Raw genomic sequence first — 17547 nt, 5'->3', positions numbered from 1 at the left:
TCTAGAGTCCCAAGACTCACACATAGGGTCAGGCACAGCAGTCTTTTGTGGTCTAACTAGTTGCACAGCTGGGAAAGGTTGACCCTTAGCTAAGGTGAATAAGGCTTCGTGTTTTCACTTTGTAGACAGGGTGAGAAGTCAGAGAAGGACAGACTCCTAGGGTAGAAGAATGTATGGATGTGGACCACATCTTCTGGGCAGTGTTGCACACTGATGGTTTCCAAGAAGCCAGGTAACAAGGCTAAGAACAGGGATGCAGGAGGCCGGCTCCAGAGCAGCACTGATTCTCTGCTAAGACACGGAGCCTGTAACTTCACTTTTCCCAAGCACAAGTAGAGGGGTGCTGATTTCAAATACAGGGGTTGTCAAAAATCAAACAGTGGACCCCTAACTCCTACTGTCTGTGAACTGGCTCAGTGAGCTGGCAAGGTGCTCTTTTACTGTATCCTCTCAGTGTAAAACTTAGCTGATCCTAATGTAAACTGAAGAATTTGTGTGTGTATGTTTAAATTAAGTTTACCATGCGCTGTACAGTGGTGGGTATAGGAGGAGACAAAGAAGCAGGGAACATCACAGGTACCTTTTTTATTTGGAGGCAGGGTCTTACTTTGTAGTCTTGGCTGGTCTAACTCAACAGAAATGCCGTTGCTTCTGCCTCCCAAATTCCCAAGTGCTGGGATTAAGGCCTTTGTTACCTGCCCCACTTCCTCTGTTTCTCTGTCTCTCCTTTTTTTCTTGTTCTTTTTTTTTTTTTTTTTTTGGAGACAGTTTTTACACATCTCTGGTCTCCTTTAGCTCACTATGTAGCTAGGGATAACTATGAGCCCTTCATCCACCTGCCTGTACCTTCCACATACTGGAATTACAGGCGTGCACAGCCATACTCAGTTCTCAGAACTGTTACTGAGAAATTCAGATTGCCTGCCTTGTAGAGATTAAAGAACTGTAACAAAAAGGGCAACATTTTTTTTTATCTTCAGCAGAAATTAAGGAAATGATTTATTTCTAGGATATATGAATATATTTCTAGGATATATGACTGTACCTGAGCTTACAAAATTTGCAGTAATTCTTACTGGGGATATGGGCAGTGAGCAGTCTCTTAGTTTTATTTAGAAGGAATGTAAGTTTTGACCCTTAAATTACATTTAGGGGGCTGAAAATGTTCTGTAAGGATGAAATATGATTCACCTGTATATCTTACATAATCCCTACATGTGTAGTTGTTCTCCAATAGTAGTGGTTTTTATAGGCCAGGAACAGAAAACTGGAGTCTTTCTCTTAGAGGAATGATCATCACTTCCCTCCCCCACCATACCCAAGGACTGATACAGCATGATACTACTGTCTGTGCTGCATCTGCCAACAATCCAACTGGCGATTCCTATGTGGTTGTTCGCACTTCCTTACTTAGAGGCCAAGGCAAGAGGATTGAGCACTCAGCTCAAGCAAGGCTGCCAAGGTTTTCATCATTTCCTCTTAGTATTTTTAAATGGGGTTTTAGGAAAGTGACCCGGGGTTTGGCTATTTCTGTTCTAGTATTTTTGATATGGTAAAGTGTTGTCAGGACCTTTTGACTTTGTGCACTACAGTGGAATACAAGATCTTCCTTGAAGGGCAAGAAGCCCTTCAGTTCTTCCAGATGTATTTATGTAAGAAAGATTGAGAGACAGCCTGGAGTATGGGCAAAATTAACCAGCAGTAGTCTGTAGGGTCTCGTAAGCGCTGGTGGTTGATTTCTTTTTAATGGTCTTTATTGAGCAGGGAGAGGATCATTAAACTCTTCTAGAATGTGAAGAAGGGCCAGTTGAAAGTGACTTCACTAAAGTAACCTGTCGTTCTTCCTTTCCCCTGAGGTATTGGTAACCAGGAGGCATGAATTACCTACTGCACTGCCTCAGTTTGTCCGGAAGTAAGAAAGTCTTACCCCACCTCTTTGCATATGATATCAACCATTGAACCATCCCACCAGTGCACAGATTTGTTTGTTTATTTGATTTATTTGTTCATCTTATTGAGTGTGTTTGTGTAAGTTTATGTACACTGCATGCATGGAGTTGTGCATAGAGGCCAGAAAGGGACATTAGGTCTCTGGAACTGAAGTTAACAGGCAGTTGTGAGCTGTTTGATGTGGGTGCTTGGGATGTCCTCTATAGGAGCAGTAAGCCAGCAGGTGCTCCACCTGCTGAGCCAGTTCTCCGGCACCCCCTCTAAAGACAGGGCTTTGCTGTGGACAGATTGGTCTGGAAGGCTTTAGCTTTTGAAGCCACATCCTCCTGCCTCACTTTACCATGTGCTGGGAATACAGGGCTGCAAGGCCATCTGTATCTCACCATGTTTTATTGCTTGCTTGCTTGATTATTGTTTTGTTTGTTTATTTGGTGTTTTGTTCAAGACAGGGTTTCTCTGTGTAGACCTGGCTATCCTGGACTCTCTTTGTAGACCAGGCTGCCCTCTACCTCACAAAGATCCGCCTGCCTCTGCCTCCCTGAGTGCTGGGATTACAGGCGTGCCCCACGGAGCTGGGCTCATCACCATGTTTTAAATAACAAACTTAGAGCAAGGTGTCCCGGGTATGTATTCTTTTCACTATAGCGAGTCTTGCTCACATATTCCAGACTCCCCTCCCAGCTTAACTGTTCCCCTCAGAGAGGCAGCAGCTTCCTCCTCTCTCTACTCTTTGCCTTTCCCATATCTTTTCTTTTCCCTCATATTTCCTTTTACTTTATTCATAAACAAATCCTCTTTTAGTTCTCTTAAGAGCAACCAACTCTTTTTGCAAGTCCCCAAATCCAAAGACATCCCTTCCCTACAGACACAGAGTTCATGCTTTCCCCAGGGTCTCCTTGTGTCTGTACTCTATCACTTTTCATTCTAGTTCAGCTGTCCACAGTCTGTCTGAAAGGGATGATAGAGTCTCTATTAGAAGACCCATTACTAGTTTAAAGCAGTTTCCAAATTGTTGGCAGTAACTGGCTCTCCTGTCAAGTTCCCCAGTAGGCTATCATATCAGCTCTAACTGGTTTTCCTCCTAAGTTCATGGTGGACTGTCCCCTGTTTTCGTGTGCTTGAAAGTCCCAGGCGTTGACACTCTCCTGAGGGGCTGAGTGTGCCTAGAGCTCTTAGCACACTGCTGAGTCTTGTCAAGCCCAGCACCTAGGTTTGGCTGCCACAGGAATTCACAGATGTCACCTGCCAGCATGGCTTTAGGAAGAACAGGGATGATAATGGCAACACTGTGTTACACATGTTTGTCTTTTCTTGTCAGAATGTTCATTGTTGTCCATTCCTTGATGTCTTAGCCAGAGTGTATCTCCTTTTTTCGTAATGGACATTGTCAGGCTTAGATTTGGTTAAATTTGGCTAATTGAAATCTGCAAGGGAGGACTCTTGGACCTGTAAAGCAGCTTACCTGAGGCTCGGGAAATAGTTCAGTCAGTCAAGTGCCAGTCTAGTTTCTACAAGCCACCCCTATAAATGGCTTGGCAGTGGTGGCCCACATCTTTACTTCCAGCACTTGGAAGACAGAGGCAGGTGGATCTGTGTTCAAGACTAAGCGTGTCTATAGATAGCAGGGCTATACAGAGAAACCCTGTCTTGAAAAACCAAAACCCAAACACACCTCCCATCCCCTCAAAAAAAAAAAAAAAAAAAAGCCAGTGTAGTGGTCTATACATCCCAGTGCTGGGTGTGTAGACAGGTAGATGTGTGAATACATACAGTCACAGACAGACACACACGGATACAGGCATGCTCATAGACACACACAACTGCACCACACATGCCGTATTCACAAACAACACCTCATCACTCAACCTCCCTAGAGCCCAACAGTGGCTCTCAGAGCCCTGTCCTGACAGGAACCGAAACTGGCTCACCCTCTGCTTTCCTTCCTGAGATTTTAATTTCCTTGGCTTTTTTCCTGGGCCTTTCTTCTAGTTTTGTGTTGTTTCTCTGACACTTGACACTGCTCTCTGGCTTTGGTGTGCATAGATTCTTGATGGCAGCTTTTCGCATGAGCCTGGCACCTCAGGGGACATTCTGACTTGCGCCACGAGGCAGGAGATGCCTCCAAACTGTCCCTGGCACCTGAGAGAGAGGAGGGGGACTTCAGTGGACAACTAATTATTTCTGATATCTCCAAGTTGGATGACATATTTACTTTAAGAGGACATACTGCATTTTGAAAGCAGTGATAGGTTTTCAGCTCTTAGGAATTCATTTGCTTTAGATCACAAAACTAAACATCTTAATATATTCAGGCAGGGTTCATCATTTTCAAAGTTTTTTTTTTCTTTTTTCCCTAAGAAAGATCAATTTTTATGATACTGTTTCATTTAAAACAGTGGTTCTCAACTTTCTTAGTGCTACAACCCTTTAATATAGTTCCTCATGTTGTGGTGACCCCAACCATAAAATTATTTTACTTTAGAACATAATTTTGCTACTGTTATGAATCATAATGTAAATATCTGATATGGATATGTGACCCCTGTGGGGTCAAGACCCACAGGCTGAGACCCACTGAATTAGAAGATAAATTCCCCTCTTCCCAGTGATAGAGTTTTACGTAAGCTCTATTGTCTCCATATTCCCTTTCTAGGCATGACTTGTTTTCTGAAGCTTTTTCATAGTTGGGCTTGGCCTCTTTCTTAGACGACACAGGCTTTCTCTCTGTTACGGTCTCCGTCTGTGTATCTCTGTGTCTCTTGTAGTTTGAGGCAAGGTCTGGCTGTACTGGCCTTGCACTGACCTTGAGATTCTCGTGGCTCCACCTCCCAAGTCGCTGATGTTTCAGGTGTGAGTCACTGTGCAGGCACTGTGGCTTCTTTTATTGCGATTTGTTTCCTTGTGTGCCTCTCCATTCACCTGTAAAGTCCTTGCTGTCATGACATCGTCTTTCCTGTGGGAAGCTGACAGCCCAGGGCATCTAGGAGGTACCCTTGGAGTGGCTGAGGAAGGAACAGATGCAGTCCATGCCCAATAACACCTTTATTTCATTATTTTGAAGTCCTTTTCTATCTGCACTCTTTTCTTATTAGGTCACAAGCTCAGAAGTTCACTCAAAAAGATAGGGCGTGAGCTACTAAAAATGTCTTGTTTTTTTATTGTCAGACTGCATTCTCAGTTCTCTATACATCCCAGTCATTCAGCTTATAAGAAAGCACTTTTAGGAAGTGGGAGTGGGGCTGGAGAGATGGATGGCTCAGCATTGAGAGTGTTTGCAGTTCTTATTGAAGAGGCCTTTGTTTCCCATCAACCACGTAGCTGTTCACAACTGCTCTAACTCCAGTTCTAGGGATCTGACACCTTCTGGCCTCCATGGGCACCTGAATACCTGTGGCTCACACAGACACACACACACAGATGCACATTCACACACCTGTGCATGCATGCCCACGCAAGGCATACACTCACACATGCATGCAGACATGGGGCATATGCTTACATACGCACGTACATGTGCACACACAAATACTAAGAAATGAAAAGAAGAAATGGATGAGCAGCTGTGAATGCTGATGAATATTTAGTGCACACTCAACAGTACTCATCAAGAGGTTGGTCAGGTCTTTGTTTTACAGTGTTATTGCTTGACACAAAGGGATGAAAAGCAAGTATGTTATGATTTCTGATGAGGCCATCAGACTTCCTGCAGCCTCACCCAGGGTGTGCCCATATAATATTTTGTTCATGTTTTAGCCTTATTAGTTAACTGACATCAGCTAATAAGCCAGTGAGGCCAAGCTAATTATGCAGCAACCAGCAGGTGTTATGCTAGAAGGTTTGGATCAATGAGTAATTGTAATTGAAGCTGAGCGTAATTAATTATGTGATTTTTGAGGTATGCTACTTAAGATCCATCTTTTAATGAGAGCAGTAGGAGGGATTGCTGACACAAGTGAAACGCGGGTGAAGATGCCCTTGCTTTCGGTTTGACTGGAGTCCAGATTCCCCCTCACTATAGGAAAGCCAGGCTGGCCCCGTTATAATGAGACTGTGCCATTGTGCTGACCCCTGGACCCCTTGCTCCTACCCATTCACTGCCACAGTTCCCCACTGTCCTTTGCTAAGGAGAATGTTTGCACAACACATAGTGTTTTTATTTTATTTTTTTCCATTTATGATTGTGTTTCTTCCTGATGGAACTAAATCTTTTTTGTTTATAGGCAGACACACTGTGTCGCCCAGAGGCTGGTCTGGAACGTGTCATCCTCCTGCCCCCTGAGCTTCTTGAGTGTTGGGATTACAGATGTAGGCTCCCATACGCAGCTTCTCATGGCGTCTTTATGGTGGTCCTTCCTGCTGTCTGGTGGTGCCTGTCCTTTGCTAGTTTCCTTAAGGGCGGAGATGGTCTTGAAGAGCTTTTCTGAGTGAGTGTATAAACTTTGATTCTTTTGTGGGGGGAGTAAATTTTTGTAGAGATAGTCCAGTTGAGCCTTTTATCAGCTAACATTTAGTAATTTCTTGACTAAAGTGTGGTGACTTATATCTGTAACCCCAGTTCTTAGCAAGCCAAAACAGGATCATTAAGAGTTCAAGGCCAGACTGGGCTTTGTTGTGATTTTGGTTCCAGCCTGGGTTATATGAGATTTTAAGCCAGTTTATTTGGTTCAAGTTTTACAAAATCTTGTAATTGCCCTGCTTGGATGCTTGTGTGGTGGAGACGAGGTGCTGGGTTTGGATCTTGATGTCAGAGCTTGGGGGTAGAGGAGGGCTGTAGGCAGGTTAGCCCATGTGTGTGGTACTGAGGATAGACCCTAGATCTCATACATCACTGAGTTCACCCTTAGCCTGGCTATTCACCTTTAACCTTGTTTCTCCAAGTGTTCATCTCCGGGAATCTGAACAGTAGGTACTGTGCTGACTGACATGGGCCATGTAGGGGAAGGTCTTCCCCATGCTGCCTCTATCCTTTTCATGCTGGTTTACTTGCAAGCCCCGTCATTCACAGAATGACAGAATGTTTGTAATTCTCTGTGCTGATGGTAGACTCTATCACTGTTCACCTGATCTGGAGGGATTCCAAATGAGCGTCCTTTAATGACTCTAATGTGGGTCCTGCCTGATGCCTCACTCAGTATCACGAGCCCATAACTCAGTGCCACCCACAAGCCACACTTCAGTCTAAATGGCACAGCAGTCATGAATTAGGCTGTCATATCTGGAGCCGGGCTGCTCCTTTTTCTCATAGTTTCCCCTGAAGTAAAGAGAGAATAAGTGACGGAAGACTTCCCAAAAAATTTTGGTGTGAACCGGCATCAAGTGAAAGACTGCAAGGATTTGGTTAAGCTCCCAAGATCGTGTAGCTTGTGAGCTGATGGGAAATGAACACCAGGCTCCCTTGAAGGAGCGAGACGGGGGATAGAGAGCGAAGTGTGAGCTACGGACCCTTTGCCTGCGGGAGTTCAGTGCTGATGTATTTGCAGATAGGAGGTGTGCCTGTACCCCTCCCGTTGCCGTCTTTCATAAGATGGCTGCCAACAAATGTCTGGGCTTTGAAAGTTTCCTGCTAGTTCCAAAATTAGCAGTAATAACTTTTTTTTTTAATTACGCAGAGAATGTAGTATCATGAAAGCACCTAAAAAGTGGCCACCATACATTTTAAAGGGATGTTTTAGAATTATAAGCAGAATTGTAGGTTGAAGTTTTGTTTTTTTTTTTTTTTTTTGCCACTTAAAACTGGATATATTATTTACAGAGAAGACATAAAGTTTTTGAATAAACTATTTTAATAATGGAGGAGACATGACTCAATGTCTAGGGTTGTACATATGATAGGGGTGTAATAGCTACTTTTTAAAAAATATTTTTTATTTTAGTTTTTATTAATTACACTTTATTCACTTTGTATCCCCCCATAAACCCCTCCCGCCTCCCCTCCCAATCTCACCTTCCCTCCCCCTTCTCCACGCATGCCCCTCCCCAACTCTGCTGATAGGGGAGGTCCTCCTCTCCTTCCTTCTGATCCTAGTCTATCAGATCTCATCAGGAGTGGCTGCATTGTCATCTTCTGTGGCCTGGTAAGGCTGCTCCCCCCTCAGGAGGAGGTGATCAAAGAGCAGGCCAATCAGTTCATGTCAGAGGCAGTCTAGCTACTTTTTTTAGCTTTTAAAAAAATATTAATTTATTTACTTTACATCCTGATCACAGCCTCCCCTTCCTCCAAGATTTTGTTACTGGTAGTTTGGCCTCAAGGAATAATATATTTTATGTTGGTAACATGGTCTAGGTTAAGTGTTTCATGCCCAAATGCTTTACAAGCAGCCAGTGTAGCCGAGTATAATTCCATCTTTGTGTGTAGACCCAGGGCCATTTCCAGGATGTTTTTTACTTCAGAAGGAGGGGTGTATGTGGCTCCCTTTGCTTGTCAGCATCGCCTTGTTGCACCACTTCATGCTTTCTGCTGACTCTGTCATTGCTGAGCTGTGTCTCCTCTCAGGCATTGCTGGTCTGCCTCCCTAACTACCTGAAGGGTGAGAGATCAGTGGTGAAGTTTGGATAGATTTCTGTGGCCAGGGTAGGGCTCAGCACAGTGGACCGTTATTTAGCATCCCATCTTCTGTCTTTATGTTTAAGCATCCTGTTGGGAGGGAAGGGATTTTCTGAAAGTAGACAAGACCTCAAAAAACAAATAAACAAAAAACTAAGAAACTAAAAACAGGTTTTTACAGCAATAGTTTTGCATAGAATGTTGAATAGTTTTATTATTGGAGGCATTTACATTTTCTTTTTCTCCCTGGGAACAGTCAGAATTTGCTGTGCGATGTCACGATTGTGGCAGAAGATATGGAAATCCCTGCTCACAGGGTGGTGCTGGCGGCCTGCAGCCCTTATTTCCACGCCATGTTTACAGGTATGAGATATTTTAGTGTTTAACGTGTATTCAGACCTGAGGCCCTTCCATGTTCACCCTTGTTTTCAGCATTTCGGTTTTATGAGATGAGGAATTATGAAGGGAGTGCCTGTATCCACGGTGAATTCCCTCACCTCTGCGTTGCATGTTGTCATCAGTAAGTGTGTGCACACTGCTTTTAGGCCTCCGATCAGCAGTGCCACTCCCTGCAAGGCGACATGCACACATTCTCTCAGTGTGCCTCCCTGCCATTTAGAACAGCATTTTGGGCCCTTCAGTTATTATTGGTTTGTTTTTGAGTATGTTAAAGGAAAGGCATTTTTGCTGTTTTATGTTTTCCTTCAAATGAGTTTGCACATTTGCTTTATCCAGTATTTATAGTAAACTGAATCGTAGTCTTAAGATCATTTAATTTGTAAATCCAAGAAAAAGGCTGATGTATTTTCTCATAAGCTTAGGTTTTGCTTTGGCATGTATAAACATGTATAGCTTGCTGTTAGCGCTCTTGGAAAAGAAGTAATGTATGCCAGTTATGCCTGCAGCCTCATAGCAAAACCAGCTCAGAGCTGGGATGGAGCTTAGTGGTACAGCATCTATCTAGTATGCACAGGCCCTTTGTTTGGTCCTCAGCAGGGCCAGAAGGTAAAGGAAGAAGAGAAGAGAAGAGCGGGGATGGGAGGGGCCTGGGGGAGGAGAGGGAAAAGAAGGGGCAGGGAGGGGAGGATATGGGCAGTCCTCTTACAAAGACACCTAAAACTGTGGATAGGTACAAACCCTGTGTAAAGTGGATATTTTGTGTACGCATATGCACCTATACAGTTTAACTTGTCAATTAGGCAAAGAGTAACAACAGAGAGCAAAATGGGATATTAAAACATGCTATAATAAAATGGCTGGCATCACTGTTTTGTGCTTAGGAAGTATTTCTTAGTAAAGTCACATGGCCATAAGCTTGGCAGAACTATGATGCTTGACTGATAATCCAGCTAGCTACTGATGGCAAACATACACTGTGTAGCCATGCTGAATAGAGAGATGATTCGTGCTCAGGTGTGACAAAAGCAGGATGCCTCTGAGATCAGTGTCCAGTTTAAAACTTACAAGCTTTATTTCTACAACTTTCCATTTAATATGCTCGCACCGTGGTTGGCTATGAGTAGCTGAAACCACAAAAGATAAAGCTGGTGAGGGGAAACTAGCTGTAATGTTGCACAAGGAAAGAAGATGTCTGTTCAGAGAGTTTAGTCTTGGTCTAAAAGACTGAGGTGGGTATGTCAGAAGATAAACGTCTAAAGTTGTAGGTAGGCATGTGGCATACACCTTTAATCCCAACAGGCAGACACAGGTTGCTCTCTGAATTCGAGGCTAGCTCAGTCCACATGGCAAGTTCTAGGATAGTCAGGGGTCACAACCTTGTGGGAATCACTGGGTCTTTGGAGACTGATTTGAATAATACAGCCTTCACTTTCGCTATATGGAAAGCAACATGATAATATTGCTCACATCCTGGATGTTTATAAAGTTTGCATGAGGTCATATATGTGACTTTATTAGCACTTTTCTTGGCCAGTGGAAGATGCTCAGTCTAGCTAGGTATAGTGATGCACACCTATAATCCCAGCAATTGAATGGTAGGGGCAGGAGAGAGTGTGTGCACTCCTGTGTGCGTGCGAGCATGCATGCGTGCATGTATGTTTACAGTAATTAAAGAAGTGACCATGGATTTGAGAAGGAATGGGAAGAATAGAGGAGAACTTCAGAGTTCAGAGTGGGAGGGGTGGAAATGAGGCAAATATATTACCCATGCATGAATGAAATTCTCAAAAATATTTTTTAGAAGTTAAAGCCAAAATAGAACCCAAGAGAAACTGCTCAGTTTGTGCTGGCAGTGTCATGGTCATTGCAACCTAAATTCTGTTATATTGTATGAGAACAGGAGATTGAGCAAAACTTAGGCTAGACATCTACATTAAAAAAAAAAACCCAAACAAACTATTAGTATATATTAATTCTATAAAATGGTGAGTTTCACTGTGACATTTCATATGTGCACATGACATACTGTAGTCACATTCATCCTCTGTTGCCTTATCTCTCCTCCCGTTGGGTCCCCATGCCTTCTGTAGTAATTTCCCTTTTACTTTCATAGCTTCATCCCCTCCTGTCCCTCCAACTGTCTATCCTCTCCCGTCCTCCCCACTTCTCGTTTCTTTTCCTTTCCCTTTCCCTTATCCTTTTCCTTTCCTTTCCTACCTTGTTTCACATAGCACAATCTAGCTTTGAACTCAAAATGTAGCTGAGGATTCATAACATTTTCTTTGAGGAAGTTTTTATTCTCTATGGATTAACAAAAATGTCGTTATTAACTTAGTGAGGCACAGTGGCGTGGGGCTTTAGTCCAGCTACATGGCAGCCTGTGCCTAGGAGTTTGTGATAGTATGGCCAACCTAGCAAGGCTCTGCTTGAGGGGAAAAATTATATTTATTTAGTTTTTATTTCATCTGTGTCTGAGCATGTGTGAGCATGTGTGTGTTCCTGTATGTGGTGTATATAGAGGAGGTGGCAGAGGTTCAAAGAACAGCTCACATTCCCTGGTTAGAGTTAGAGGTGGTTGTGAACTACCTGACTTGAATGCTAGGGTCTGATTCTGGTTCTGTGCAAGAGCAGAGAGCACTCTTAACCACTGAGCCAACCACCACGCCATCTCATCTGTCTAGGCCCCTATTGTAATCTCCTATAAACTGTAGGTGAAAATTTCATTCGAATTATGTGATGTAAAAAATAATTCTGTTACTCCTTGTAGTTTCAAGTATTAAATAGAGAAAAAAGGTGATAAATAATTCCATGGTGTAGTTGCAGGTTTTCATCTTGTGAAGTCTGGGACTATTTAGAGTCAGGCCAGGTGGTTAACTATGACTTGAAAAAGAACATAGCAAATTGGGTTCTTGTGTTTTTAGGCTGTTTGTAAAGATGTAGCCTTTAAGACACTTTTATTTAACAAAAACATTTAGTTTTATTTGGTGATACAGGTTAAAATTCTTTTTTTAAAGATTTATTTTTGCTTTTAATTGTGTGTTTGCACATGCGTGTGTGTGCACATGAGCACGGCTACCCTCGGAGGTTAGAGGTCAGGGGTATTGGATCCATTTAGACCTAGAACTATAGGCAATTGTGAACTGGGTGCTAGGATGTTAGTGCGGGTCCTCTGGAAGAACAGCAGGTGTTCCTAGCCACTGAGCCATCTCTCTGGCCCCACAGGTTAAAAATTCTTAAACTCTAGTCAGAGATACTGAGTAATATGTACTTCTTTGGGAGTACATACTTTCTGATAACTTTCTGTGCCATGGTAAATATAAATTAGCAAAAGATAAAAAAAATAAACACAGATTATTAGCTGAATGATTAAAGAATGTAAAAGTTGTAAATTATATGCATGGCTTGATTTGTCTAGGATTCATGCTTTCATACATCAAGAAACTGAGCATCTCGAGGTTAAGAACACTGTCTGCTCTTCCAAAGGACCCGGATTCAATTCCCAGCATCCATATGGCAACTCATTACTGTCTATAATTTCAGAGATCTGACACCTTTACACTAATGCACATAAAATAAAAGTAAATAAATTATTAAAAAAGTAAAGAAAGAAAGAAACTGAGCATCTTCCATTTGTTAGATGTTCTGTAGGCTGTGAGGATCATGGAGATGAACAAAGCTGATGAGCTCTGGTTCATATGGGGAGAGGAGTCTAGGGTAGGAAGTGATTAAAGAGGAGTACTCTGCTATTCATGGCTGCTGTGGAGAAAATGAAATAGGGTGCTTTAGGCAACAAGCCTAAGTTAGAATGTCTGAGGCTTCATGTGACAGAAAATGCCACTTTTGCTGGGCCAAATAGTAAGGAGGAGACTGAGCACCAGGTACAGCTGATCTGCAGCCTGAGAGCTGAAACCCGCTTCCTTCTGTCTCTTTACCTGTTACCATCAACAAATACCTCCAGGTTGGTCCTCCAGAATGCAGGATGTCTACAAGAGTGGAAGTAGCTTCTTAGAGGAGGAACCCTGTGTCCTTTCAATGTTCTTTTAGAAGCTAGTAAGTCTTTGCCACAAGTTATCCAGTGAGACAAAAGCTACAGGTATGTGAATTTACCACGTTTGCCTGAGTGCTGAAGAATTAGGGCATCGTGTTGTGCCACGACTACTATAGTGAGTGACTGGTGGTGTCCTGTGGAATCACTTTGCCTGACTGACATTTCTAGCAGCTTCATTGTAGCCCAAGCTAATAGAGAACAGACGTCAGTGATGATTACTGTCAATGACAAGTAAAACTTGAAGAGGGATGGGACAAATTAATTAAATGTGATTTCTTTTCTGTCATTTATTTTTTAGGTTCTCCATGTAATCAAAGCTTTGGTATTGGGTTTTTGTTTTTTAAGTACCCTTTAATTTTAAATAAAATTGAAATTAGATTCATAGACTTTAATGAAGTAGATTATTAATTTTAAACCTACACACCCTTTTTAAAGATTTTCTTTTGCGTAATTTTTAAAATATGTTTTTAATTGAAATAGAGATGCAACACTTTCTCCCCTCCTTTTCCTCCCTCCAATTCCTACCAGGTACTTTGCTTCCAACCCCTCCCATATTCCAAAGTTGGATACTCTGCATTGGACAATCAGTTAGGGGTCTCCTTACTGGGAGAGGCGAATTCTACTTCTCTCAGCAAGTCACTTGCTGCCTTTAGTTCTTTGTTTAGGGTGTGCCCCCACCCCCAAATTTCCCCTTCCGTGTTAACATGGTCATTGATACTGCCATTGTTCCACCTTATTTGTGAAGCCATTTGGAGGAGAGACTTTTTTATATTAGACTTTTTGGTGTTCTGGCTCTTCTGTGATGTTTCTGAGCCATGAATGGAGGAGCTATGAAGTACACGTATCTGTTGGGGCAGGACTCCCCATGACCTGTTGATCTCTGTGTTATGTCCAGATGGTCTCCATTTGTTATAAAGAGGGGCTTCTTTTGATGAGGGGAGGTAGCTACACATACCCTAGTTTCACACATGTAGATTTTACTTTTGTTTTTAGTGATATATATACATGTATCTATATGTAAGTTTGTGCATGTGAATGCAGTACCCATGAAGGCCAGAATGGGGCATTAGATCTGTTGGTACTGAATAATAGACAGTTGTAATCTGCCAACATGGATGCTGGGAACCAAATTATAAATCCCTTGTAAAACCAGCATCTGCTCTTAAAGTCTGAGCCATCTTTCTAGCATCCCTCCCCCTTCACTTTTAATTTATCTCATTCAGAATGGATAAATGAAGCTACCAGTTGGTGCAGCACCTCAAGAGCCCTGGTTAAAGGTTCTCAGTACAAACAGTTTTTAGCCATTCATATATCTTTGAGGTTTTACAACTTGGATGACTTCCTTTTTTTTTTTTTTTAAATCAAGTAGATGATGTGTTATTTGCTGATGAATTTACTTAATCCAGCTTGCAATGTAAAGTGTATGCTTAATAAGTGTTGGTTGACTAAAATCCTTTATAGAATCTGTGATCAAGATAAACATAAGCATTATGCTAAGTAAATATGCTTTCTTTTAAGTTGGCATGCTCCCCCTCCCATTTATTTATTAATTCATGCAACCAGTGTTGGGTTTCTGTCAGGCATTGCATGGTATAAGACTAAGAAAGCCTTACTCTGTGCCATTAGGAAGCCCAAAAGAACCAGGGAAAGGGTTGATTATGACAGAGTGGACAAGCATGAAGAACCCAACTCTATCTAGAGTGAGAGCCTGACCCAGCTGTAGGTCATGAGCTGATAATGCATCCTGGAGAGGCTCCAGTGAAATCCTGAAGTCTGTGGATATTGTTCTGGGGAATAGGGGAATAGGGTACAGAGTGTGGTAGGCTCAGGCATCCAGGCAAGAAGTTGTTTGGTCTGTGTGAAAAACTCCAGGCAGTTCTCTACTGCTATAGTTTATGTCCGGAAGTGAGAGAGAGAGAGTATATGAGGTTAGGTAATAAGTTATAGACTCGCTATAGAAGGGCTTGTACACTTAGTCACGGAGCAATGGACAGATTTTGAACATAGTCATCCAGTGTGTCAAGTTATCACCAGAGAGTGGATGATAAGCATTGGAGTGTTGTTGAGTTTGGTTCCCAGTATTTGTGTTGGTTGACACACAATACCTGTACCTCCATCTCTAAGGAATCTGAAATCCTCTAAGACTCCTAGGACACCTGTGCTTATGTGCACACACCTATACACAGACACAGGTACATGCAATTGGAAAAAAAAATTGGGGCATTGCTATATAGGTCTCCCAAACATGATAGGACCCCTGTGATGCACTGGGTCTTCCTTCTGCAGGCTTTGCTGAAAGATGGATTGATGGGTAATGAAAAGAGAACAGTGCAGAGTTACTGCTGCGCAGGTGTTTAGCACAAGCATCTGCATGGGATTTTAATTTAGTTCCCAAGTTAATCTTAGGGAGCTTGCTCCACGGAGCCTGTAAAAAGTTATAAGTGATATAGGAATTGCTGTACAGTGTCATTAGTTAGCTCCTCTGCTCATGATTATTTATTTTATGCGTAAGAACTTGCCTACACGTCTGTGTGTTTATCTCATGCATGCGTGGTGCTCACGGAGGCCAGAATAGGGTGATGGAATCTTTGAAACTGGACTTACAGATGGCTGTGAGCTGCCATGTGAGAGTAGGAACCGACCCCAGGTCTCTGTAAGAGCAGTAACTGTATCTCGCCTGTGAGTACATTAGTACAGACCAGTGTGTAACATGCTATGTGGGGACTCAGCTCTCTCCTTCTACCATGTGGTTCTTAGGTGTGCAGCTCAGGCCATTAGCAAGCAGTTTACCCACTGACCCATCTTGGCGACTGGTGATAGTTTTTAAAAATTCGTTATCAAACATAAATCTCAGAAAGCCATACTGTTTAAATATATGCTCTATAAAGGTAGCAAAGGGCAGTAACTAAGATTCTCTGTAACACCTAAGGTTGGATATAAATAGCTTTCGCTGTTCTCCTTCCCTGTGCTTTGATTTTTGGAAATTTTAATCTACGAATGCATTTGGTGGCAAGCTTTTTGTTTTTGCTACTTTGTTTTTATAGATTAAGATGAAGAACTAGTTATTAAAACATTTTAAAAGCAGTATATAATTGAGGTTAGCTTAGTTGGAGGCAGATGAATTTTCTGGGGAGATAATCTTTAAAAAAATAACATGTACAGAAAAGATGTGATTTAGGAAAGTGCCTCTTTTGTAAAACGTAATAGTGAAAACTGCCTGGCATAGGGCTATTTTTTCCAGTCGTATACATAACTTAAGATTCTTGGTTTTGTCTGAGGCTTTGTCTAAGCTAACTCATGCTGAAGTATGGGAAGTAGGTCTGTGGCTTTGCACCTTATTGCCCCAAGCTCTGTAGGACTTTGCAAATTCTAGGGGTACTGTGGATGCAGCAAGGTATTACTGAGGCAAGGTAAGCTGTCCACAATCTAATTTGGAGGGGCAGTAGGAGATTGCCTAGGTGGTAAAGGGCTTGCCCCATAACCTACATAAAAAGGCAAAATGTAGGCTGTGAGCCAGAGGTAGGGTGGGTCAGAGCCAACCAGTGCCTTCTGGGTATTACAGCAGTGAACCCCTTGGGCACTCACAGCATCTTTTAGCTTGCACTGAATCTGTAGTCAGTCTTGCATTAAATCAAGGAAGTCAGCATTCAGACATAAGCCCTCACCCATAACTGAGAAGCTGTGGGTTGTCGGTGAACTCTGAAGGATGGAGAGCCAGTTTTCTGAATTGTCATGGCTCTTGGTAGGTCCACTATGCCCCAGTGTATGGCCCGATAGTTGGAAGTGTGTCGATAAGCACAATTTGGACTTAATGGTCTATTAAATTAAAAAAAAAAAAGAAAAAAAGAGGACAGGTAGTTGGGAGTTGGGAGGTCAGGGTAGGTCTGGGAATGGTTAAGGGGAAGTGTTGGGGGTGAATATAATCAAAATAAATTGAGGGCTGGAGAGATGGCTCAGTGCTTTACTTGGGTGCTCTTTTAGTAGACTCTGGTTCAATTCCCTGTACCCACATGACAGCTCATAACCAACCAGCTGGCTGGCCTCCAATAACATCAGGCACACACTTTGTGTGAAGGCTTACATACAGGCAGAGCACCCATAGCCATAAAATAAATATATAAAATAAAGTTTAAAAAGTGCATTGTATGAGATTCTCCAAGAATTAATTTAAAAAATATTGAACAAACAAACAAACAAGCTTGGGTGGTACATACTTACAGTACCAGTACTGGAAAGGCAGAGGCAGGTGGGTCCCTGGAGCTCACCTGCTTAGTCTGATGGGGAAGCTGCAGGCCGATGACATGCCCTGTTTAAAAGATGATGCCATTCCTAAGACTCATGGGAATGATACTGGAAGTTGTTGTCAGGTGTTGGGGCACACACACAGAGACACACTAACTGTAAGTAGGAATGAGTTAACTTTTGGTACTTAAAGGCCTGGGGATTGTACAAACCCCAGAGATCGAGGAAACAGGGAGAGGAGGGGAGCAGGGAGGAGGGCATTATATACACAGGTGAGTTGATTTTCAGTATTCCTTCCTTCTTTTTCAAGGCGAAGCACAGAAACACCGCGGCTCCCCTCCTCCTCAGGAAGTGGCCTCTTTCG

General features: G+C 42.6%; 1 protein-coding gene across 4 annotated transcripts in view; it reads left to right on the top strand.

Annotated features, from left to right (window-relative positions):
* The window catches only part of Klhl2 (kelch like family member 2), a 111491-nt gene that overhangs the window by 18306 nt on the left and 75638 nt on the right, over nucleotides 1–17547 (top strand). For 2 of the 4 annotated variants that reach the window (XM_060381852.1, XM_060381851.1), the window contains exons 3-4: nucleotides 6171–6374; nucleotides 8751–8857. In XM_060381852.1, coding sequence (XP_060237835.1) covers nucleotides 6171–6374; nucleotides 8751–8857 — 311 coding nt within the window. Of the gene's footprint in view, nucleotides 1–6170; nucleotides 6375–8750; nucleotides 8858–17547 lie in introns of those variants that run through there. The other 2 variants (XM_021637848.2, XM_060381853.1) reach the window with 2 other exon arrangements.

The sequence above is a fragment of the Meriones unguiculatus genome, chromosome 4 (genome assembly GCF_030254825.1).
Source record: "Meriones unguiculatus strain TT.TT164.6M chromosome 4, Bangor_MerUng_6.1, whole genome shotgun sequence".
Taxonomy (NCBI): domain Eukaryota; kingdom Metazoa; phylum Chordata; class Mammalia; order Rodentia; family Muridae; genus Meriones; species Meriones unguiculatus.
Note: the sequence above shows the minus strand (reverse complement) of the source record. Positions and strands in the feature narration are given on the sequence as shown.